Source organism: Haplochromis burtoni, unplaced genomic scaffold (assembly GCF_018398535.1).
Source record: "Haplochromis burtoni strain Fernald_Lab_line unplaced genomic scaffold, NCSU_Asbu1 Contig_16, whole genome shotgun sequence".
Taxonomy (NCBI): Eukaryota; Metazoa; Chordata; class Actinopteri; order Cichliformes; family Cichlidae; genus Haplochromis; species Haplochromis burtoni.
The window spans coordinates 4,109,943-4,134,644 of record NW_024582377.1 but is presented as its reverse complement, the minus strand read 5'-3'; the positions used below and the strand labels follow the sequence as shown (position 1 = coordinate 4,134,644).

The 24,702-nt window shown below is 41.2% G+C and overlaps 2 protein-coding genes across 2 annotated transcripts; both read right to left on the bottom strand.

Annotated features, from left to right (window-relative positions):
- Positions 1–900: 900 nt before the first annotated feature.
- Positions 901–10,317, bottom strand: LOC102308648 (cytosolic 5'-nucleotidase 1A). Its single transcript, XM_005916982.3, has 7 exons — positions 9,559–10,317; positions 8,668–9,403; positions 6,992–7,159; positions 6,632–6,761; positions 3,612–3,734; positions 2,749–2,933; positions 901–1,816 (listed from the first exon to the last, which is right to left on the bottom strand). Exons 2-7 carry the CDS (start codon positions 8,803–8,805, stop codon positions 1,445–1,447), a joined length of 1,116 nt encoding a protein of 371 aa, XP_005917044.1. The 5' UTR covers positions 8,806–9,403; positions 9,559–10,317; the 3' UTR covers positions 901–1,444.
- A 9,889-nt stretch (positions 10,318–20,206) lies between these two features.
- On the bottom strand, positions 20,207–23,544 carry LOC102308344 (protein L-Myc-1b). Its single transcript, XM_005916981.3, has 3 exons — positions 23,253–23,544; positions 22,109–22,714; positions 20,207–21,461 (listed from the first exon to the last, which is right to left on the bottom strand). Exons 2-3 carry the CDS (start codon positions 22,632–22,634, stop codon positions 20,875–20,877), a joined length of 1,113 nt encoding a protein of 370 aa, XP_005917043.1. The 5' UTR covers positions 22,635–22,714; positions 23,253–23,544; the 3' UTR covers positions 20,207–20,874.
- Positions 23,545–24,702: the final 1,158 nt, after the last annotated feature.

Below are 24,702 nucleotides of genomic sequence, written 5' to 3'. Positions count from 1 at the left end.
TTTTGGACCTTCACAGCCCAACAATGGTAAAAGACAGGAAAACAGTGATCCGATTATTTTTACAGGGTTTTTACTTCCATTTTGAAACAGAAAAACAGCTACACATTTGTCCCACTCTTAACCAGATTTCACATCGGACAGCAACATTGGTCTCATTTAACACCAACTTTCTTTACATTCATTCACAGAATGATAAAGTGCAACAGCATCAACACAACTTCATGACAAAAAAGACAGACAGGCAGACAAATAAAAATTTGGGACACTGAACTTTCGGCACTTCAGGAGGAAGCAGTAGAAATTAAAACTGCACATGGTAACTATTAGTAAATGCTGAATATATTTAGACTTCTCTCTGTCATCGTGAACAAGGAGAAACATTAAATAAAAAGTAACGTACATATTTTCAAAAATATTAAATCTTAAGGTACATTCATATAACCTACATATACAGCATGTATACCACCAACATGCAAAAGTCACATAAACGCATACATCATAAAACAACAGAAGACAACAGAAGGCACCAGCTTGCAAAACTCAGACATGAAGACAAGAATTAAAGTGAATGAATTGCACAAATCCACAAAACAAAAATGTATCCTTCATGTTTCTTTAGTATCCTGGAGTCTAAATATTATTATTTGGAGATAATTATAGATTCTATTAAATTTATCCTTTAGAGTTGTATGAGTATTTCTAATACTTTGAAATAGCTTTTTCTCTTTTATAAGATATGTCAGTTAAACATATAGCAGTAAAGAAAATAAATATCTGTTTGGTAGAGAAAATGAATCACCAAGAATAAATGTTAAATTAAAATACCACTTTAAGCACCAGGTTATAATAGGAAATCTTCATGATTAAGGGTTTTATAACTAATGACTTGTAATAATGGTGCCTGAATCATTTATTCAGATTTAGTAGAACAGAATGAGCTGATGATGAATTCATGTTGACTAGAATCCCTTTGTGGAAAGTTCATTCTTTATTCTGTCAATAAATTCTGTGTTTTATTATGTTTTATTAAAAAAAAATGTTAACAGCATTTTCAACAGCAATCCCTGTTATATAGTTAAGATTTTTTTATATCCTGGCAACATAAACATTTGCCCATGCCCCTGATGCCGCCCCGTTTGATGAACATGTTTGATAAACATATCAAACATGTCTGTTTGATATCTTAATATAAATCAATAAGATTAATTAATAAAGCCATTTGATACAACCTGTAATTTTTTTACTTACTGATTAAACTAATAATTACGTGTTAGCGAAAAATAAATGTTTTGATAAATATTAACATATATATTTTTAATTCTATGATATTGCATTAACTAACTGCACTGTTAATCCAGGACAGCGTACTTCTTCCAGTAGTAAAATCATGAAAGCCGAAGGTAAATGCCCCTGTATGCTGTGCTCCTGCACAGTGATACCTCAGCTATTTGGATGCATTAGGAGTCTCTTTGTCCTTTGTTCCCTTTTTTACTACTCTCTGAGCGATCCCATATGGCACGTGGCATGCCACTGTTCCCATTTCTGCTGCCCCCTCCACGTGAAACATTTGGTCATCGAAGAAGATATGTGGCCTGATCTTCTCCAGCATTGGGCCTTTGGGCGCGCCGGCAAGAAAGAGAGCTTCATCGATCTCCAGACCCCAGGAGCGCAGCGTTTTTAGGGCTCTGGTACCAGAACTGGCTGCACTCCGAGCTGTCACGAGGTAGGTCCGGATGGGGCAGTCCATCCGCTGACCTTTACCGTAAAACTTTTTCTGGAGCTTTCCTAAAACCTCCAGGAAGCCCTTCAGTGGCCCCTGCAGAAAGAAGGACAGATTCATGAATGTTAATCTTTCTGCACGTATACGTGACTCACTACATGTTAGACACACTACAACTGAATTCAGGCCAACTGAGCTCAATGTGTAGATTTTACAAGCGGATTTAATTTTACACTGTGTAAAATGTAAGCAAAAAGAAGGAACATCCAACGATTTGCAAATCTCTGAAAACCATATTTTGTATTAGATGTTTAAACTGAGAAACAAAAATCCAAGCTGGGACAGGCCCAACTGAGCAAAATCCTTTCTTCTTTCAATAACGATCTGTAAACATCTGAGAACTGAGGAGAACAGCCGCTGGGCTTTTGGAAGAGGAATGGTGTCCAATTCTTGTTGGATGTAAGATTCTTGTCATGTTTTTCATTTCATGATGCACGGTACACAGAACAGTGGTGTTTAGAGATCACTGTTCACATATGGCTTCGTCTTTGTGTGCTTTCTGTGGATGACACGGTGAGCTGTGTTCACAGACAGCGATTTCTGGAAGCATTCCTGACCCCATGCAATAATTTTCATGACAGAATCATGTCTGTTTTTAATGCAGTGCCACTTGCCTAAGGATCATTCATATCCTATAATGATTTTCAGCCTTGTCCATTGCGCACTTTTCTAGACTTTTCTTGCCTTCTTCACAACTTTTTTTAGACAAGTTACTGCCATCTAACTCGAAATAAGCTGTTTTCCATAAAAGTAAAATGTCTCACTTTAAAAATTGCATGTTTTCAGTGGTGAAACAATGTGGAGATTTTGATTTTCATTTACATTTTACACAGCTTTCCAACTTTTTGGGAATTTGGGTGGCTGTTGTAGGTAGGTGTAATTCTATAAGAAATAAGAGTGTTATTTGACTTTTGGTGTCCCTTCCTATCATTCTCCAATGGAAAAATGTCTCGCTGTGTATACTGTACATGGTCTAGAGGCTTGTTTTCATGCGCCTTCTCGTGCTCAAAGAACTTGTCCAGTCCATGGGCCTTGCAAATCCGCTCAGACTCATCTGAGAAGAGGACGGCATCTCCATCAAAGGCAACACGGAGCTGAGTGTCCGACACTTCCTTCATCTTCTCCGGAGTAAACATGATGGCTGCTGCTATACCTGGGTCACATATTTGACAGCGGTTATCTTTGAAAATTAGCTGTATACATGGACACTGATTATACAGGTCTGCAACCAAAAAACTACATAGGATTTTTTTTTTAACTGTTTCTTATGGATTTTTACCAATTGAAACCGGGAAAAATATTATTTAAATTCCATCTTGTCAGGTTTTTCTTGCAAAACTCACGTCAAATTTCCCCTTTTTAACTGAAATCTGGTATCCTATACTTGAGTAAAAAAAACATATCCAATAATGATTTCTTATATTAATTTAACCGTTCTGAGAGTGAGACAATTATAAATATCAAGAATATTGACAAGGAATATTACAGACATGAGAATATTAACTGTAACAGGCTGCATACATGGTTCATGCATGCACACTGGTGTCCCAACAGGTTTATTTTGTTCATAGGGAAAAATAAGGAATTTCAGAAAAATTATGCATAGTTAATTGTGTTTTTGTAAAAAAGCAACAAGTGTATGTGATGAAGGGAAATGGATTCAAAACTCTAAAAAACATAAAATTTACCAAAAATATCCCATGCAGCTGAATCTTTTTTTCTGTTTTTTGCAGACCTGTGTTATCACATCACAGAGACTGGCACTTACTTTTTTTCATTTTTTAAGGGACTTTGTTTAGGAGTCAGTAATAGAAGCAGGCTGTGTACTCACCTTCTGCCAGAGCTTCACGAACCTTGACAGGGTCAGCAGACAGGTAAAGATTAGTGTGATAGGCCTTCAAGTATCCTATGGGACTGTTTCCTCCAGTCATACAGAAGCGCTCAATAAACAGCTCTGCAGAAAGGAGAAATCAAAAGCTAAGGAGGCAGTCAATAACACTGATCACAGATGATATATTCACACACACACACACACACACACACACACACACACATATGTGTGTACTTCCTCTGGAATATATCCAGAGGTGTGTGTCCCTTAAAGTTGCATTATTTTTAAAAGCCACCAGGGGGAGATAATTGTGTTTCAAAAAGACATTTTGCAGGACACTAGCAAAACAATCAAACTACCCACTGTAGTCAGTGTTTATGATTATTATGCTACTTTTTTATTATTCGTAATTTTTTCTTGCTTCTTTCCCATCATGGTGAACTCCACCGGGCTGTTCAACTGAACTTTTAATCAGTCAACAATCTATCGATACACAGTGTAACCCTTGTGGGTTTACTAGTTGTCAGCTTCTGAAGGATTGCATGGATGTAGCGTAGGTTGCATATTTAATCCTTAACTCTGCATAACCAAATACCTATGCAAACAGACACCAATACAATGCTATGAATTCAACTTCACAGGAACCTGGACTATTTGTTAAAGCAGGCAGAAGTGAGGGGTTTCCATTAATTATACAAACAATGCTACTTTAATGAAAACCAATAATTTAATAATGGAGCTGGACATGATTAAAATGGTCACTTTTACTTAACATTTAGTTGCAGAAAATATCCAGAGGAGGCAGAGCCAGGAAAAGAAGGAAAGTGCCATGATTTTGTGATTTTCTTAAGTGAGTATGGTAATGGGGTGCTAAAGAGCCAGGACCCAAACTCTCACCACTTATTATTGGGGTCATACTATGTTACTGGGATCATGAGAAACATCCCACTATAACCACTGTCAGTCTCTATTCATCCAGTGTGGCTCGAGTGACTCCTTAAACTGAGCCGAGTGGAAGTCTATTGACACGCTTCAACCAAGAAATAAACAAAAGGGGCTTCGGTTAAATAGTGAAGCCTCACATTACAAGAGATTCTTAGATTACAGTCAGTTCTTTTCCTCTTCTCTTTCTTTCTATCCATCCTTTTTCCTTTTATTTAGTCAACAGAGGATACTGCAATGCCTTGAGGAGAGTCTGTAAGCACACTTGTGTGCCTGTGTGACCTGGGAAGGACTTGGGTCATAAAATAACTGACAGTGTGGGAACAGAGGCGGCCAGCTGTGGAGAGCAGCTGGAGAAGAATATGAGTCAATACCAAAGTTCAAAGTTCAGTTTTTATAAAGAGCTAGGCATAAAATTCTCAAATGTATTTTAAGGGTGTATTTGTTAAGGGCTCAGTGGCTCCAGTTACTTGTTACAATCATGTGGAATAAAACAAAAGTCAGTTTTTGTTATTTTTTTGCTAAATCTGTGTTTCAGAAAGAAGGATTATCCAGGGTATGCTCAAAATCATTAGCTAATGAAATGTCAGTCACAACTCTTTAGCCAGCAGGTGTGCAGTTTCACAGTCAGATCTGCGCCCTGCATTGATCCAGTTGAGGCTCTATAATGATGCATCACAAACCAGGAAGTGATATGATGGTCGCTATGTTGATTGTTTGTAGCGGTTATTTTATTAGTCTGCATCTGTGCATGGCCCTCAAACAGTACATGTTGTCTAAGCTAAGAATGCTAAGTTAACAAGCTCATTAGCATTCTACCCACATCCAAATATGGTCAAGCTACTAGATACAGGTAACACTTTAGTAAGGGTTTCAAAACACATGCCAATAGGTAATATTATGGTGGCTTTGTCCAGCTCTTCTGTATTATCTATTGTTTGAATCCTGTGAGCTTCAGATGTATATTAAATGTTGTATCTACATAAAAGCAAACCTTAATCTTTCCCAAAATGCTGATCAACTGTTTGTGCTTGCTTTTTCATGACTGCTCTGTAGAAATTATCAACAATCATATTTCTACTTTATTTACACCACTTTCTTAAGATATTACAGTGAGTTTTTAAATTGCTCATTTACCTTGAAAATATGAAATGTTTGATTAAAAATTAATAAACTGACACGCATTTTGACTTTTTTTAGATTTTTTTTTAGGGGAAACAACGTAATGGAATACTTTCTAATGAATTTTATCTATTAATACCATCCATCCATCCATTCGCTACCGCTTTTTCCTTTTTCAGGGTCGCGGGGGGCGCTGGAGCCAATCCCAGCTGTCATAGGGCGAGAGGCAGGGTACACCCTGGACAGGTCGCCAGTCTGTCACAGGGCTAACACACAAGGACAGACAACCATTCACACCATATTCTTATTTTATTTTTTTTATTTTTTTTGTCTTTTTCTGTAGGTACAACATATGGACAAGACTACTAGAATACATGTACAGGAGCTGCTTATGGCATGAAGCTGAAAATGACAGAGGAGGTTTTAATTCTGGCAGAATCAGCAGAGAACTGGTGACTTTTACACAGTTATACCCCTCAACACTCAGCGAATCCACTTGTGTAGCTTTTCATGGTCTGCTACTTTGTGTCTCAGTTCCTGAAAACATCTGGTTTGTAATAATACCATTTCCAGTTGATGATGGAATATCTAAAAGTTAAGAAATTTCATCAACTGATTTCTTGCAATGGTGGCATCCTCTTACAGCACCACGCACGAGTTCACTGAGCTCTTTAAAACAACCCATTCTTTCACAAATGTAAAGGCAGGCTGCGTGGCTATGTGCTTGATTTTACAACACCTGTGGCAATGGGACTGAAAACACCTGAATTAAAAGATTAAAAGGTGTGGACCAATACTTTTTATGTATAATGAAAGGTTATGTAACCAAATAATTTTAAAAATGCCATAACCACATATAAATTCTACATGTTGCGCCTTTAAAGGTCTAATTAAAAAGACAACTGCTGAAGAGAACAGATAAAAGGACATGTCACCCAGATGCCCCTGGAACTCACGGTGGTGATTAATGGTATTGATGAGTCTTAGGCCCACATTTGCGTGGTTGTTGGTCATGAGCACAACATCAAAGAGCTCCTCGCTCTCTGGGTAAAGCTCCCTCAGTTTAGCGTTCACAGCCTCCAGAGCCTGGGAACACGAGCAGACAGGTTTCAGTTATACAAACAGGGTAATTCTGTATCCCCGCAGTGGGATGGAAACGTGTGAATGTGTTTGAGTGGGTTTGTGGTTGTGGTTTGTATTCATCCATCGCCTCCGGAGACACGACCTAACACTGACAACAGTGAATCTCTCTCTGCGTTAGTGTGCATGTGTGTGTGTGCTTGTTTCTCCAGCTCTTTGCCTTCCCAGTCTCTGACCTTGACAAAGGAGAAAGCAGGTCCGGGGCTGAATGGCTCCGTTTCGTGTTCCACTTGGTACTTGATGTACTCTTCCATGCCTTGCTGTTCATAGATCTGCTGCTCCTTCTCCATGTTGAAGAGGACTCGAGATGACACGGCGATGGTGATGGCATTTTCAGGCTTTGGCTGGAGCGTGAATGAAAGGAGCATTCTGAATGAGAGGAGCTGAGATTGTTACCCAGTTGGGTAGGGAGCTGTATTTTTTTTCTTGAACGTAGGCACAAGGGACATTATAATTTTACAAGAACATGCACAAGATCCTGATGAAACCTTTATGTTATTGACCTTGCCTGGCATGCAACAATAGATAAACTGAGTGAGCTGATGTGACAGAATAGAAGTGACAGCATGATATAACATACTTTCCTCAGAGCCTGATAGTGTAGGTCCAAACACCAGAAGGGCTGACACCTGTTAACTCTTTAAAGACTGAGGCGTTTAAATTGCTTGCATAATCTGAAAGGTTTCCTTTTGTGAAAATACTTTGGTGTTTATGAGTCCACTAAACTTAGAAATATGCTGTCACACCCTTTTATTTAATTGACAGCACGAAGAAATCCACAGGATGAAAAATATTCAGATTACTTAAAAAGTATTAATCGAATCAGGACATATTTCTCTCAGATTCCCAGGTTAGACAATTCTTTGTGTTCTTAATGCGCTTTAAGTTTTAGGTGTTTCAGATTTTAACCCTGTAAGTTCTGAATCTTCATCTATGTTTTGGAAGAAAGCAAAAAAAAACAGAACTGTATATTCAAAGGAGCTTGCAAAGAAAAGCGTCTGGACTTCTTTAAGTTGCTTGAAGACGTTTCACCTCTCATCCGAGAAGCTTCTTCAGTTCTAAGGTCAAATGGTGGAGAGTCCCAGATATAAACCCTGTGGGAGTATCCCCCCACAGAGGGACAAAAGGACCCCCTGATGATCCTCTAATCGCCTGAGCCAAGGTGTGAAACTGGGTGTGGGTCCCAATCAGCCAGAGTCTTCAAGTAACTTAAAGAAGTCCAGACGCTTTTCTTTGCAAGCTCCTTTGACTACGATGACCTGGATGACTGAGAACCTTCACAGACAGAACTGTATATTATGATTGCAAAGATTAGGGTTAGCGCTAAGGCTGAGGTCATCACCGTTGATGACTTCGACCTGGCAGGGTGAAATTTCGATTCTTCCCCTCCAGAAAAAAAGTCCAAATGAGGTCACTTTACTGACCCGAAACAAGACCCATCTGTACCTCGCTCAGTCTCCAGGCAACACAATACAGCTGCACCATGCCTCCTATACTATCCTGTTTCACTGAACTACATTGTTATGTGCTTTTATTTTCAGTTAACCCAAAGCTATAAATGATGCATTGCAGACCTGTTTCAACCCTCCCCCTGGTTTTGAGAATGTTGAGTGGCTCTGTGTGTCTGCACTCTGTCATTTGTCATCCATAAGATGACATAACTCTTTGACACTACAGGCAAGAATAGTGAACATGAATCTGCCTTGGCTGATAAATAAGAGTACAATTGTCACGCTTTCATTTTAACTTGAATTATGTGCAAGGAGAATCTCCTTTTGCGTTGTATAATTAATAGTACCCGTTCTGTAAGTGTAAATGGATACTGTAAACAAAAGGCTGTATAGATACTCACTGATTTAGGTTTCCTGGTGGGGGTCGAGGGCCTCAAAACTGTCCTCGCATCTTCCCAAGGGGCTCGGCTGCTGTTGCCTCCATTCTTGGTGAAATCTTGTCCGCCGACATTCAGACTTTGGCCGTTGTTTAGATTCATCTTACCTCTGTGGTTCGCCACTCTCCTCCAGGACCACACTGAGCCCTAGCGTTTCCCCTCGATGGCTCACTTTATTAGTCCCCTTCTCTCTCCCTGGCAGGAGTTCCCAACAAAGTCCTCACTCACTCTCACACATTTAGAATTTGAATTCAGTCCTGCTGCACTCAAGAGATGAGATCAGCCTGATTGCTGCAGCTGCAGAGCCACTTAGCTATAATGTAGCTCTAATAAGGCCGGAGCAGCAGGGAGAGGTTGCAGGATGAGGATGGAGAGAGATTCAGGAAAAGGGCTGAATTCGAGCTGCAAGCACTTCCCTTTTTGTCTCTAGCATCACGCGTGTTAGGACATTCCTTCCTCAGCTCTTCCTTGCTTCTCTTTCCTCTCTCACACACACATTACTGACTTCAAACCATTTTGCATCCTCCTCCTCTTTATTAACCCTTTCAGTGTCTAACTTCCTGGAGCAGTACTACAGCACGTGAGAAAGTGTGTGGCAACTGCTTGTTGCTGCCTATTGGACAGAGCACGCTGGTGTGTCAGAGGAGGGATGTGTCACGATGCTTGAAATATAGCCCTCCTTGCCTAGAGATGTAGAGATCTGATATAACACAGAGCACAACATTACAGCTATGATTAGGGCTGTGATTATAATAATAATTATTGTTGTTATTATTATTAGTGCATTTTATTATTATATTAGATTTAACTGCAAGAGTAATTATGCACATTGCATCCCATGTGCTTTCCACTCACCACTAACATTTCCTGCTCCTGTTCAGCAGTGTGAGAAATCGAGTCCATCCTGGGTCATTTACTCTCCCCCATGCTTTTACAAATAATGCCTCCTTGCCTCCTTCCCATTTAATCCCTTGAGGATGTTTCCTTGGATTGAATTACAAAGCCATGGTCGCAGTTTCCAAGCAACGGCCACAGAGTCAGACAGGCTGGGACTCCAGCACAACATCTAGAGCTGATTGGCTGTGTGGACACAAGAGGCAGTGCAGCCCGCCTCCCAAGAAAACACTGGCATCAGTCAGAGGAACAGGCAGGTGATGCAGGAAACAAAGATGAAAGTGCATGTCGTGCTTTGAAGAACATGAATGCATTATTAATAGTGTTAGCTGGGCTTTCATCACAGCAAACAGGCAATTCAGCAGCTAAAGATGTTTCTGGGAAAACGATACTGAGCAGACGCCCATGCAAGGAGTAAAATAGGAAACAGACCCGCATGGGTTAAATGTGTGTTATATTTTACAGGAACTGACAACCAAATTGCATAAAGCTGCACATCAGGGTTGATTACACTTATCTTTCCAATACAGCAGCTCACATGATTACGCTCCCCGACGGGATAATATATGTGTAGCTGTGACCACACACGCTCCTCCACGTACCAGACACAAAGAGCTTTTGTTGATTCTCTGGATTACTATTATGGATTGAAGACAACTAATGGACTTTTTTTTTGGCTCAGTGTGTGTGTGTGTGTGTGTGTGTATGTGTGTGTGTGTGTGTGTGTCTGTGTGTCTGTGTGTGAGTGAGTGTGTGTCTGTGTGTGAGTGAGTGTGTGTGTGTGTGTGTGTGTGTAGCATCAGATAAATATGTGTTCATTTAGATATTTGCACTGTCAGTAGATATGTTAGAGAGCAAGTGAAGAAGTAAGTGTTCAAAATGAGGAGATGTAAGAAATACAAATCTGACACTGTTGATTCAGTTCATAGTTTCTATTATTGTATTTGTTTGTTTGTTTTTCTGAAGTTTAGCTTTGCATTTTTAGTTTCATACAGCAGCTTTGATTAATTATTAATACACAGATTTGTTGTATTATTAACAATGTACATTTATGCAAATTTTCAGGCAGGCAGGAAGGAAAGTATGTTTTGCATCAGCTTGAAATTATTTACAACCTATTTGTTCAAACAGTGAGGAGGAAATCACAGACCTGTGGATTCTGGCATAAATTTGTAGTTCACACTGGTATGCCTTTTTGAGGTGTTAATGCCTCTTTTCTGCTCCAAATGATGATGTCTAATCTAGAAGTGGTCTCACACATTTCCACCAGTAATGTTCACTTTGTTAGGTACACCTGTTCAGCTGCATGTCAGCACAACACAATACAGGCAAAACAGGTGAACCTCATGGCAGCAATTTAATCCATTTAGACATGTAGACATGAACAACACGACATTCTCAGAATGAGCATCAGCACAGGGGAAAACTTTGAGTGTGACACGTTTGCTGGCTGGTCTGAGTATCTCAGAAACTGCTACTCTACTGGGATTTTTCCACAGCCATCTTTAAAGTTTACAGACAACAAAGAAATGAAAACATGAAAATGTCTTGTCAATACAAGAGGCTGGAGGGGAAAGGCCACAAAAGCTAGGAAGGAAGGCAACAGTAAGTCAAACAGCATGAGTGAGTATGGATCCATTCTGCACTTTATCAACAGTTCAGTCTGGTGCACACTGCAGGGCCTTTAGTACCAATTAAGTGTTGTTTAAACATGCCACAGCTTGCTGATCGTATGACCAAAGTGCACGTTTTTTGATGGTTGCTTCCAGCAGGATAACACACCATGTCACAAAGCTGTGGGAGGCCTGTGCCCCTGGCTCAGCACTAGAACTGATTTGGAAAAGACAAATAAGTGCAGAGGAGTCAGCAGCATCACTCTTTTTTTCTTTTTCTTTTTTTTGCATGTGACACTTACATCCACTAGAGTGTAGTAGAGGCTTGGTTGTGACTCTCTGCATGTTCTGACTACTTCACAGCTCCATTCATCTTTTACGGGGCTGTAAACAGAGGACGTGGAATAGAAACTTTGCAAGTGTGAGAGAGGAAGTTGTTAAACTGTAGTACACTGCTGTCTTAAAACATTTAAACTTTTCAGTCCTTGCTGCTATTATTATTTTCTAACAAATAATAATAGAAAAATAACCCCAAATATAAGACCAAATGTTAGATAAAAGAAAACCCAGTAAAATGTGACAATAAAGCTTTGCATACGGCAGTGTGCATGAGTATCAGGAGCAATAAAAGGGTATATGTTAACAAAACTATATCAGCATCTTTCCTATTAGTTGTAATTGTGTAAAAATTGCAGTTGTGCTATCTGCACAACATCACTGATGTTTTTGCCATTTAAGAAGCAAATCCCTGAGCCTACAATTATATTCGCCTTTGTGTTATAGCCTGAAACTCTTAGGGGGTTAACAGGACACAGAGACAGTTGGGCCGCACCCACCAAGTTGATTTGAATAACGCCAGCATTTGGCCTGAGGCTCACAAGAGCCAGCCTTTCTTCATACCGGCTGTTAAACCACTCCCCGCCTGATGCACCCTGTAGTGGCGGGAAATGTTAACAAGGACACAGAAACACTATAAATAGGAATAAAGAGGGAGTCTGGGATTGCACTGACTGGACTCTGTACCTTCATTTATCCTGCAAAATCAGATACACCGTAAAAGACAAACAGAATGGAAGAAGGCTAAAGAAGAAGCAGAAGAAGAAGCAACATGCAGCTCCACCTCCCTTTTTGGCGCGAGACTGCAATAGAGATAAAGGTCCTTTAGTGGGTGGAGACAAAGAGAAGGCATGAGTGGAGCAGGGCAGAACAAAGAGAGTAGAAGCACCGACCACCCCTCCACCCCCCCACCCCCTTTACCCTCACTCCTTAAAGGCGCAGGGAACAAACCCCCCCCCCCCCCCCTCCCCCAAACACACAGCCTGAAGGCTTGAGGCAAGCCAGATGACTATTATAACCTTAATCAGTCCTTGAAAGCAGCCACTCAGGCATGTTCACCAGCACCGGATTCTTTGTTCTTACTGGGGTTTTATTTGGTTTTAGCTTCCTCCTTAATTTATATTTCAAAAACACACAGCCACACACACGTGCAAATACATACACTATTTATACCAATTCTATGTGCAATAACTCAACTGTATATACATAACACTATTTATTACATATTACTTACGGCTTGTATATTGTACATTTTATATATATATGTTTTTCCCTATGTTAATACTGTCCATATGTACATAGCGCTGCAGAACTGTACCCCCCCCCCACATGTTTACACTGAGTAGGAGATGCTCTGTATCTCATTGTACAACTGTATAGTGACAATAAAGGCATTCTATTCTATTCTATTCTATACTGTTATTGCGCACAAGAAAGCTCACACAATCACGCTAAAGGGCCCGGGCTGTATGCTGAAATGGTGACATAGATCACTAAAAGGGACCACAATGTACTCCATATCCCTATCCTAATTCCTTGCCATTTAATTAAACACATCTACCTTTATGTTGTGAGAAAAAAAATACATAGCAGCAGTTCCCCTCACTTCCTGCCTTCTCCAATGGGTTCTTCACAAAAACAGGAAGTCTGCGCTGCTCATGTGTTTCCTAGGTTTCTCTGTCTTTCACAAGAACACACACGCAGGCTTATAGCGGGAAAGGGAAAAACAGGGCATTCATTATTGCATAATCTCCACAGAGGTGGACACTATAGACCTCTCTGACAACAGCAGTCACTGACTGTCATGCCTTGCAGTTGAAAAGAAGGAATTGTAACTATGCAAAACGAACAGACGCTTCTGCACCTTTGCCATCTGATAATGCAGACCTAGAGTACTTATATGTGTCCTTGGATGTGTGTGCATTTGCATTCGAGCACTTTAAAGGTATACTGATGCAAAAACGCCCTGCATCAGCCTCGCTTTGCAGTAACTGGTCAATAAATTGGCCTTTGTGTGTCGGGGGTAGGGGTCTGACCCAAGGACCTGGGGAGAGGGGAGGGTAAAAGTTGTAGTGGTGGTGGTGGGAGTTGCGGTTGCGGGACAACAACTATGAGGTCTGTCGGGGGGTTAAAGGGGACAGAGGGGAGGGGTAAAGCCCCTCTCTGAGTAGCTTTTGGGGGAACGGGGGGTTGGGAGGGGTTGATGGCACTCAATGGGGCTAAATTCAAAAGATGCAGCAAGTGTCCCAACTTTAACTGAGGCAACCCTACACCACTGAGCCAAACAATGGAACATCTGCTGGCTGACAAAAGCTGGCAGTTTGCTGAGAGAGCAGCGCTAGCTGTGTGTTGCTTCTCTGTGTGTGAAGCCCCCCCAGCAGTGGCTACAGGTTTGAACATACTCCTAAGATTCTTGACTGATTACCGCACCTCCTCTGAACATAGCAGATTATTTCACTTAATTTTAAAAGCATAAGACTTTTATTTTTTAAGTGGTTTTAAGAGTAGAGGAAGTTGATTCTGGCAGTCAGGGAAGTTACCAGATAGAAAAAGTACTGGTATGCTGGACTTTGAAGTATCTAAGTTATGTGTGAGTGAACTATCTGCCATGACAGATTGCCATCTTGAACGTGAGTTTCAGATTAACAGGTAAAACTAACAGTATTAATAATATAAACATTGCAGTAACTTAAGTAATCAGTGTATTTATTTGCTTGTGTTTTCATTTGGAGGTCATTTTAGAGGTTCATATGAGCAGACTAGGAGGAACAATAATATTAACTAGAAGTTTTGTTTGTGTCAACCTGAAGAAGACTTTTTTGTGCTTTGTTGACTTAAGAAAAAATTTACATTTTGTTGTACACATTGTTTTCTGTATACAGTTCAAATCAATACAATCCAAATCACAACAAGAGTAACTTTAAAGGGGTTTATATTTTAAGGACCCTGTAATAATAGAGAGAAAACCCAGCAGTCAGACATCCACCTATGAGCAAGCACTTGGTGATAATGGGAAGGAAAAACTCCCTTTAAACAGGAAGAATCATCTGGCAGTACCAGAGTGTTTCACCTAGGCTGAGGCCTGGACTTGGGCTGAGCCATCACCTTCTTCTGTTTCTTTTGCAACCATTCTGATGTAGATTTGCTGTGCTGGGGATCACTGTCCTGTTTATGATGCAGTTTGGACCAAGCTTTAACTTTTGGACAGATGGCCTCACATCTGACTCTAGAATACTTTGATATACAGAACAGTTCATGGCTGTCTTAATGATTGTAAGGTGTCCAGGTCCTGTAACTCCAAAACAAGCCCAAATCTCCACCCCACCACCACGGTGCATGACAGCTGGTATGAGGTGTTTGTGCTGATATGCTGTGTTTGGTCTTTGCCAAATGTGGTGCTGTATGGTATGACCAAAAATGGCAAATTTTCTGGCTGCAAAACTAATATAAAAAGCTAAAAGGTTGCTAAAGCAGTGCTAGATTTGAAAGCCTTAAGTCTATCACATCTGCAAGTTAGCATTTTTGTATTAAAAGAATAAGTTAAGCAGCCTTACAAACATACCTTTTACTCATTGCCTTCTAAAATACAATGCACTGTTAATTACAAGCTAACCATCAAGAAGTCAAACTCAGCAAAACTAAATGTGGAAAGTCTCAGCTAAAAACACAAGCCAGAAATTTATAGCTTCTGCACAGAGCCACACAAACAGTAACTAAACAATAAATTATAGGCAGCCAATGACCAGATTTTATATAAACCTCAAAGCATTTAAGACCAGTTTTTATTGTAATATGTTATAAATGCACAGTGAGGCAAATTAGCTCCTTTATCTCAGTTAATTTCTGCATATAAACTGGAAGTAGTTGTGGTGATCGTCAAGCTTAAAGCTCCATGTTTAGCCAAAGACACTGGAACAACAACAACCATAATAATAAGCAGAAGAACTGAGCAGCTTTAAAACACAAAGTTGTAAGTTGCCTTACAACAAGAAAAAGCATAATAAAATACAAAGCATAATTTGAGAATTAATTACACAGAAACAATGCTGTGTTGTTTCTGTGTAATTAAGAATTGAGAATAAAAGGAAATTTAAATACAATAAATAAGCTGATGATGAGACAGAAACATATTATTCATGTCCTCTAACACAAAATATATTTTACTCTTCCTAACCATCTTGACAATTGACTGCTTTATTAGCATCGGTGTATGGCTTGAGATAAATTGGGCACTCATTAGCGCCCGAGGACGAGAGTTTTAGTGGGAGCTCGAAGACCTTTTGATGGGTTCATTATAATCGGAGTGGTGCTGTGTCTGGGCCCAGATGGCGATAGTGTTCACACTAACAGGATTAAGATAAACCCTAGATTAGATTATTACCCTCCCGAATTTATGCTGCTGTCTCACAATGGGCCAGACGCGGATGGGTGACAAATTAAAGGAAAAAACCTGCACGCTCATAAGTACTTGTTACTGCAAATCAGTACCAAGCAATCTGCGTTATCTGAATCTAAACATTTTTTATCTTTGTGGGATTAGTCCCTTCTCGAGGAATGAGAGGGGGTCACTGAAAGATAAGAGGGTGAATAGTTTACTGATGTTTTCACACTCACAGATGTTAACACAGCTGAGGATAAATGGAAGACTTTTGAGTGATTTGTTAGACAGTTCACTAAGTGTGACTCTAATTTTGACATAGCTTTAAATAAGAACACCAAGCCACAGTAAAGCTACTCTCGGGGCCCAGCATCCTTATTTTTTTCAGTTAATTTGTCACACATCAGCTGTCTTCTGAGGAGGGTAGTTGAAGTGCTTGTGGGGAGTCACAACAAAAGCCTTACGAATTGCTGTGCTGTACAACAGGTGCTGCACAGGAACTTGTGGCACCTATGTGTGCTCGTTTGGGTTTAAGAGCACATCCATTTGTTGGACCTGGTTTGACACAACTCAGCTGAGGCCAGATGCATTTGGATAAACCAACACGCGGGGCCTGTTCCAGCTGAATCATCGCTGTTACATAACAATGGTCTTAGAAAGGGGAGTGTGAGCGGCACAGAGAAGGAGAGAAACCGAACCTCAGAAGACTGACCTAGATCAGCAATCCGACAGATAAGTACCCGAAGAAAGGGTGAGGAGGGGGAAAGAGAGGGTGGTGGGAGCTCTCACTCTGGAGGGTGTTGTGGGTGGTGAGAAAAACAAACAGGAAGCCAGGAATAGTGGAATCACCACTCAGAAAATATGACGAATTTGGGTCAGTATGGAGAAAGATTAAGGACAATAAGCAGCGAAAGTTTCCTTGCGCATTTTGGTCATCTGTGTTTTGTGTACACCCACAACCAGATGTGTGCATGAGCGCCTTTTCCCGCTTGTGTTTTCCACATCTTCCCTGACCGTCAGCCTCTTGAAAATAGAATAAGGGGAAGGGTGTGTGTGTGTGTGTGTGTGTGTGTGTGTGTGTGTGTGTGTGTGTGTGTGTGTGTGCGGAGAGTTGAGTAAGAAAATGATGACAATAAGTCCACTTCTCGTCTTTCCACCAAACTAAGATTCAGAAAATCTGTGTGCACAACCTAAACACAGGGCCTCTGACTGGAGATTATTCAGCTTATTCTCAAAGACAGAATCATAAGGTTATTATTTTTGTACCACATTTATTGTATACTGTTGTATATTATTGTAAGTCAGCGACGAGCCGCCAGTCTTACAATCACGACCTGTGCAGTGCGTTCATGGTTTGTTTCCTCCTCTGTCCCACTGTGTCAACAAGCAATATAAACACACTACACAAGTCAAGCCAGTCACACAGCCAGATAATACACTGAAAATATTGCACAATGTGCCAGTGTCTGTATCTGTGTCTCTGTGTGTGTGACTGTTTCCCCCTCTCTCTCTCTCTCTCTTAAAATGCATAGCTAAGAGATTCATCACAGTGACAGCTAGGGGATTTTAACAATTGCGAAAGCTGATCCTCTCACTTCTTTCCTAGAACACGCATGCAATGCCTGAGTTGCTTAATTAAAGGTTAAGTGACATTAAAAAAAGAAAGAAAGAAAGAAAAAGAGGCTCTCCAGATTCACATGTACTGTAGTTAATCAGCAAGAAATGCCAGAGCAGCAAGTACTACAAGTCTTTTTTTTTCATCAGGGAGACTTACCAAAGATGTTCTTACCTGCTTTTTTCTTTTTTTCTTTCTTTGTTTGCCATTTCATCTGACGAGATGTATGCCAAAGATAATAAAGTCAAAAATATAAATTCATTCTTTCACTGGCAGCACATAATCAAGGTGGACTCGTTGTTTAACACATGTATGTGATAAAGTAAATTACAGTGCGTTTTCTGCCGTCTTACTCACAAGAGGTTAACACAGCAGTTGGCCCCACATGTTGGAATTGGCTTTACTAAGAATGCCAGATGCGCTTCTTGAATAACAAATAAGGGATTTGTGCCTCTTCTTGGGATTGAAACGGGAATCTTTTTCTTGGTAGGTGAATGGGCAAATATACGTGTTTCATCATTTCTGAACTTGTCAGGGTTCTTTCAGCTTTCCTAGCCTTTCCTCTCCAATCTCACCCTATCTGCTTGAACACAATTTGAATCAATCATTTACCCTTTTAATAATGCTACCCAGTATTGAGTCAAAGGATTTCCCATGCAGCAGTGCACTGATGCATCTGACAAGAAGTTAGCGCCAGTATTAGATCTCATTCTTACAAGCAGGTGCTCTGTCATTGCACATTGCCTAGTCGCAGCAGCAAAAAAAAAACAGTGGATTGACTCAAAAAGAGAATTTAAGATTTCGCAAGACAACTGTGTGACTGTGGGTTTAGAACAAGGATATAAATCAAAACAAGGCTGCCCTCCTCCCAGTCAAATCATCAATTCTCCACAGTCCCACCCTAGTCTTACACATCACACACTGCCTGACCAGCAGTGATGCTGTCACTTTTCTCGAGGATTTGCAGCGTACGCTACAAGTCTCGCCACTTATATATACTGGATATTGAGAAAGACGTATAGGCTACAGTGAGAAATTGCAGCTGTAAAAAGTGAGAGGCACGTTGCTCAATGTGGACGACCAGAAAATCCAGTCTGGCAAGTTAACCGTCAGCGGCACAGAGCATCCAGCAGGACAATCAGATCCTCTTACCTCATTGTTTCCCTCAGGAAAAGTCTTGTTTTTAAAAAAAAACAAAAAAAACTGGAGCCCAGAGTGTCTGCTGTCAATATTAGCAGGAATGCAAATGGTTTTCACCTTTTAAGTAAGAAATGACACTTTTTTGTCACCATTCATGTCTACATAGCGCACTGCAGGAACCCACGTGTGCAGTATGTTTTAGTTCCTCAAACAGCATCTCAAGATATGATGTTTTGCCCAAGAACTAACACTTTATTTGCATCCACGACACGATGCACTTAATACTTTACATGTTGCTGGTGGGAGTTAGAAAATGAAGTGGAAAAGGTGATTTTTAAATGAATTTTGTCGTTGGAAGGTAACTGGAAACACACAGAGACGTTGTTCCTATCTGGCTCAAGACCTGATATCTGATTTCTGCTTTCACTTCCTGATGCAAAATAAAGTTTAAGCAACAAACTAGAGGCCATGTACACTGAAGCTGGTCGCCATCACAAGTTTGTTCAGGTTTGCATTAACTGAGATTCTGGTTGGTTTGTTTTCTCCTTAGTGTGGAAATATGAGACCTGCAAAACATACCATTTTCTTCAAGAAATTTAAGGTAATTGGGAAGAAAGTATAGCATAGTCAGTATTAAGTTATGTTAAACTGAGCCTCATGAGGCCAAATGTTGACTTGGTGAAGAAAATATATATTAAACTGTGCCAGAAAACAGTGCCCTCAGGACTAAAAACGGGACCCGTTGAATAAACACGGGCAGGTGGAACGCCAGTTCCAGGCATAACAAAAGCCGAGTGAGGTGCGAGACGGTTGGAGTTCAGGGTGTGCCTGGCTCGTCTGTCAGGCTGAACTTGAACAAAGTGCCTGCTTTGAGTTTATTAAACAAATGACTGCAGCTCAAACCTGAGTCATCCAGGCTTGCAGAGACTCGTTGGTAAGGTCGCACACCAGGCAACAACATCACCAGGAGCTTGGATGCATGAAGTTAGTTTCATATTCGTCCTTTAGGCCAATTTACTATAGAATGAATTCCACTTAAAAGGGGTGAATAGAAGGATGCTAACATATTTGAGACCAGTGTTTTTAATGTAGGTTAAGAATGGTCTACATTTTATGTATTGCTTTAGAGATATATATATATATATTTTTTTTTTTTTTAAGAAAAAAAGAAAAAACCAAGGGACTGTTCTAAAGATACCGATTGTATTTGTGTGTGAGCGTGACCCAATTCAGAGCACATCAGGTGCCCAGCATGCAGCAGTCACTGCAGAGGGGAGAATCACACAGGAATCTCTTCAAGGACGAGTCTCAAGGACAACCTCAGCTCAACCTTGTGTAGACCAGCATCTTGTGCAGGAGAATCAATACGTTAAGATACTGTTTGCTAAATTGAATGATCTGCCCTTATTTTACACTTGATCAGGTACAATAGAAGGCGATGTTTCTGGAGGGCAGCAGCCCATCAGCACAACAGAGAGGCCCCTCATAACTTTCTCTATTTTAATAAAACAAACAATAGACCTCAGGTTCGTATGCAAATATGGTATAAAAATTTAATGATGCTATTGTTGTTAGCATGCTTATAAAACAAAATCAGAAGAAGCATTGAAAGTGACGTGTGAGTATAAAGTACAGTAGTGCAACCTTTATCATCCCAGTTTACCTCCTATTATCTTATCAAAACAGAAGCTTTTGGGTAGCCTGGTGTTACACCACCCAGAGGAGTAGTCTTTGTTTTATGGAACCTCAAATAATCAGTCATACAAAAAAAAATTGAACTGTAATTCATTCACTCCCAGCTACACAGAAAGGCATTCATGCATCACTCCATGTGCAATGGTGAAATGAAGAAACACACATATTCAAAAGGCTACAAATGATTGCTCTTGGTAAGCAATTAACAGGCAATTCACATCATGGTGTTGATGAGCATCAATTCATCAACCCAACTATTGACCAAAAAATAAAAATAAAAAAAAAATCTAACCACTCCTCATCGTCAGAACAGGTTCACAGGCCAGCACAGTCAATTCACAACAACAGCTGAATGCATTCCAAAAAAATTTCACAGCTATTCACATGAGGCATGTAGGGAAAAAAAAGCATAGCTTTTCAAAAGTGACGGGTAACTTGTGAGCAAAAGTTCTCGGGGGTGAATGAGGCAGTTTATTTTGAAGGCGCGCTTGTTTGGAGGCTCAAGAGCACTTGAGTTCAGATAGCCTGCGAAGGAGCTGCTGGCGTCTGGATTTGAGGCGCTTCTTCTCCTGCAGCTGCCGTTTCTCCCTGCTGTGCAGCTCCATGAGGTACTCTGTCGCCTGGGTCAGGATGGCCACCTTTGGCGTTTTGGCCGACTCCAGGCCGGGGATCTGATCCCGTAGGGCAAGGAAACGAGACCTGAGGTCATTCCTCCTCTTCCTCTCAAGGAAATTGTGGTTCCGTCTGCGGTCCGTGTCGTCTGTGTCCGAGTTCTGCGAAGCCTCCGAGGAGGATGATGGTTGGGAGACATGAGCTGAAGCACCAGGTCCCATAAAGGCACGCTTGCTTGGGGGTTCTTCCTCCTCCTCCTCCTCCTCATCGTCATCCTCTTCCTCCTCCTCCGGTTCTGGCTCACTGTCTGGGGAACGAGCGGCATAGTTGTGCTGCTGTCTGTGGACAGACATGTGAAAACGTTTGGGGCAGGGGTCTGCTCGGACCGTAATGGTGACTGGTTTTCGGACATTTACCAGCCGCACCCGGTTCTGCTTGTTCTCCACAGTGACGACATCGATCTCCTCTTCATCATCTGTCATCACACAGACAAATAACTCATCAGTAAACACAGAAAAGGGACTCACTCTACAAACTTGCAAATTCCTACAAAGCACTCAGTTCAACCTTTAAAAGCAATTCCATAAAACAAACAAGCAAATCTCTATCCGTCAGTGCCAGGATGGCAGAGCAGCAGGTGTGGCGCTTAGAGCAGTGGTGGTGCATGCCAGGTTCAATTCCATGGCAAGAATTGAGGCTTTAACCACTGAGCATTATTCAGCAGTTTCAATGAAGACTTTTTATGCTGATAGGGGACAACCCCTAATTTGGGAAATGCTTGAAAGTTATTCTCACGGTCTGTCAGTGTTTTTGAAGCAGCAATAAATCATCAGCGGGTTACCCCACCCTTCTACTGCACTCTGATTTCAATGCAGAGCCAGAGGAAGATAGAGAATTGAAGGGGGGTAGAGCAAGAGTAGCAGGGGCGCGGTTTTTAAAATACTACACTCAGCAAGCTTCCAGCCTTTAGGTGACTGTGTCACACTTGATAACCTCGCCATGCAAGTCAGACCACAGCTATGCAACCGCAGCCCCCGCTTTCCAAATTACGCACTGTTATGGGCAATTTAATCCTGGAGCAGGGCAGGGTGGGGCAAATCAGAGGCATGGCTGTATCCTTACCAGAGGAATCAGAGCGGGACTCAGAGCCAGACGACGCCGGCTTCCTGCAGCTGCTTGCGGGGAAGGTGAGAACAGCAGCGGGGTCAACGCAGTCCGTCGCCTTGATGGAGAGCAAGCTACCGGGCGAGACGCACTGCGCTTTGTTCGCTCTTGCGGAGATCTGGGGGACGGGGGAAACACCGGTGTGCCCCGCAGCCGGCGTTCTCCCGTTGACCTTCTCCAGCTGCTTGCTGGCAGAGAAGCTACTCCACATGCAGTCCTGAATTATGTGGGAGCTGAGGTTACCGAATAACTCCTCGGTGTCCGGGATGAACTGACCCTCGCACTCGTCCTCCTGGCCCAGCATTTTGGAAAACACGCTGAGCCTGTCTCCCGGCGAGAGGGGGTACAGAGTCCGGGTGGGAGACATGGGAGGGGTGGGAAGCAGCTCGAACTTTTTCCATATGTCCTCGCTTGGTGCGGTTGATTTGTAAAAATCCTCCTCGGTATCCAAATAATCGAAAAAATAGTGCGAGTCGAAGTCCATTTTCCCGGCTAATAATATCCTCCAGAGTTTATTCCCAGGAATGATCCAGTGGCACACACGAGTGGCTTCTGAACAACGTTCTGCACAACCAGAGAGGAAATTTCAGAGAGATTAGCAATGATCTTTTTAAAGCAGCCTAGTTCCCAGTACATGCACGATCACATATCAAGTAGCCCATCCATCTAATGGGACACTATCAGGACATCGCAATCCCCCTAACAGCCTACTTTCTACAAATGGGACCGTATCAATAATTGATGCCATCTTGCAGATGCTCCTCTTTGCGCTGATGGACTCAAGCTGTTCAGACACATATGGTTATTAAATAATCTAGTTATATATAAGTGTGTGTGTGTGTGTGTGTGTGTGTGTGTGTGTGTGTGTGTGTGTGTGTGTGTGTGTGTGTGTGTGCAAACTTGGGATTTAAAACAAGTGTGAGGGCATACGAGAGGCTAAAAGTGCCAGACAGTATTTCCTGAATTGAAAACAGCGCTTTGTTCCACTAAGCAGCTATGTGAAGCGGTAGAGGAGATCACTGAGCAGCCACACTGTTACTGAACAGGTCCGTTTCTTCAAGTGAAACTTTCAAAGACGAGACTACAGAATTAAACCACTTACCGGCTCTCCTCGAAATCTCCGATCCGTAATAAAGCGCACAGGGGAAAAAATAGAAATCCCACCTAACGGCAACGAAAGACCCAATTCACGAAAATGTAATGGATTAAAACCAAATCCAGTTGTTTCTGGTGTGCGATCTACACGTTTTTGTTCCAGATAAATAAAACAAAAGAACTAAAAAAATAAGAGGGAGCCCAAAAAACGCCGGTGCAGAAACTGCAAGCACGATACTCTCCCCGGCCTCCACAATAAAGAGCCACACAGTGCGTTTTTCGCGCCAGTGAGATACCCTGTTATAAGGCGTCTGAAGCAGGGAGGAGCCTCAGAAAATTCTGCAGCAAGCTGTAGATCCGGGTAAGTCCCCTTCATTTGCATCAGAGCCGTAGTGTAAGTGGGGTTGTTGCACAGCCCCGCCCTGGCTGCTACACCAGTAATGATTACAATAACTGACACTTATTTTCATATCATTTTTCACTGTTCTTGGCAATTGTGGGCTAATGGGGGAAAGAAGAATTAGGGAAGCTAGGAAATGTTTTCCATTGCAGAAGAACAATGCAGGGCAAACGTGCTAGATCAAGACTTGTTACTGTTTGGTGTGGTGTGGAATATTTCCACCTTATTGAATTTTAACTTTGAATTGAACGTTTTATGGTTACTTATAAATTATAAAGCACTAAATAATATATTACTAAAACCTAATGGATTTTAACTTGTCACAGTCAACAAAACTGCATGCCCAAAATGTTTCGTTTAACTCGTTTAATTACATGTCAGTTTTCGGTTTTCATTTTGTTACAAAATTAAAGAGTAAAATGTTGAATCTGATGCATTCTGGTCCAATAAAATATTTGTGCTTGACATGATAATACCCACGGGAGCCATTTTTGCATGAAAAGTGCTGCAGATACAGGACTGACTCAGTATTTTGACATTGTTTTGCATGTAGCCCTAAATCAGTTTTAGACCCTGCATAGTTTTCACTGTGGGGCCACGTTGCAGTTGATGTCGTTACTCACAATATATCAGATTAGAGACTGAAGTAATATATCTATATCACTAAAGCACTTCTGGATGGATGCAAACTGCATTTCGTTGCCCTGTACCTGTGCATGTGCAATGACAATAAAGTTGAATTCTATTCTATTCTATTCTATTCTATTCTATTCTATTCTATTCTATTCTATTCTAATCAAACAAAACTGCGAGACAAGGCTGTAAACCCTGAAGCCAAACAATACTTTTAAGATTAAGACCGTTTTCTAATCGTTAACCGTTTTTTTCTAATCCCATTAAAATCAGCAGAACTGCCAGTTAAAGGCTATAAAAAAATGCCAGAGTAGTTGGAGTTAATCTCCATTACTGATAAGCAGTGGTAAGAAGTTACTCTTAAATGAGTTCAAATGTGGATTGACTGGGCATGGAGCAGTTTTCCAAAGCTGCATGCAAACCC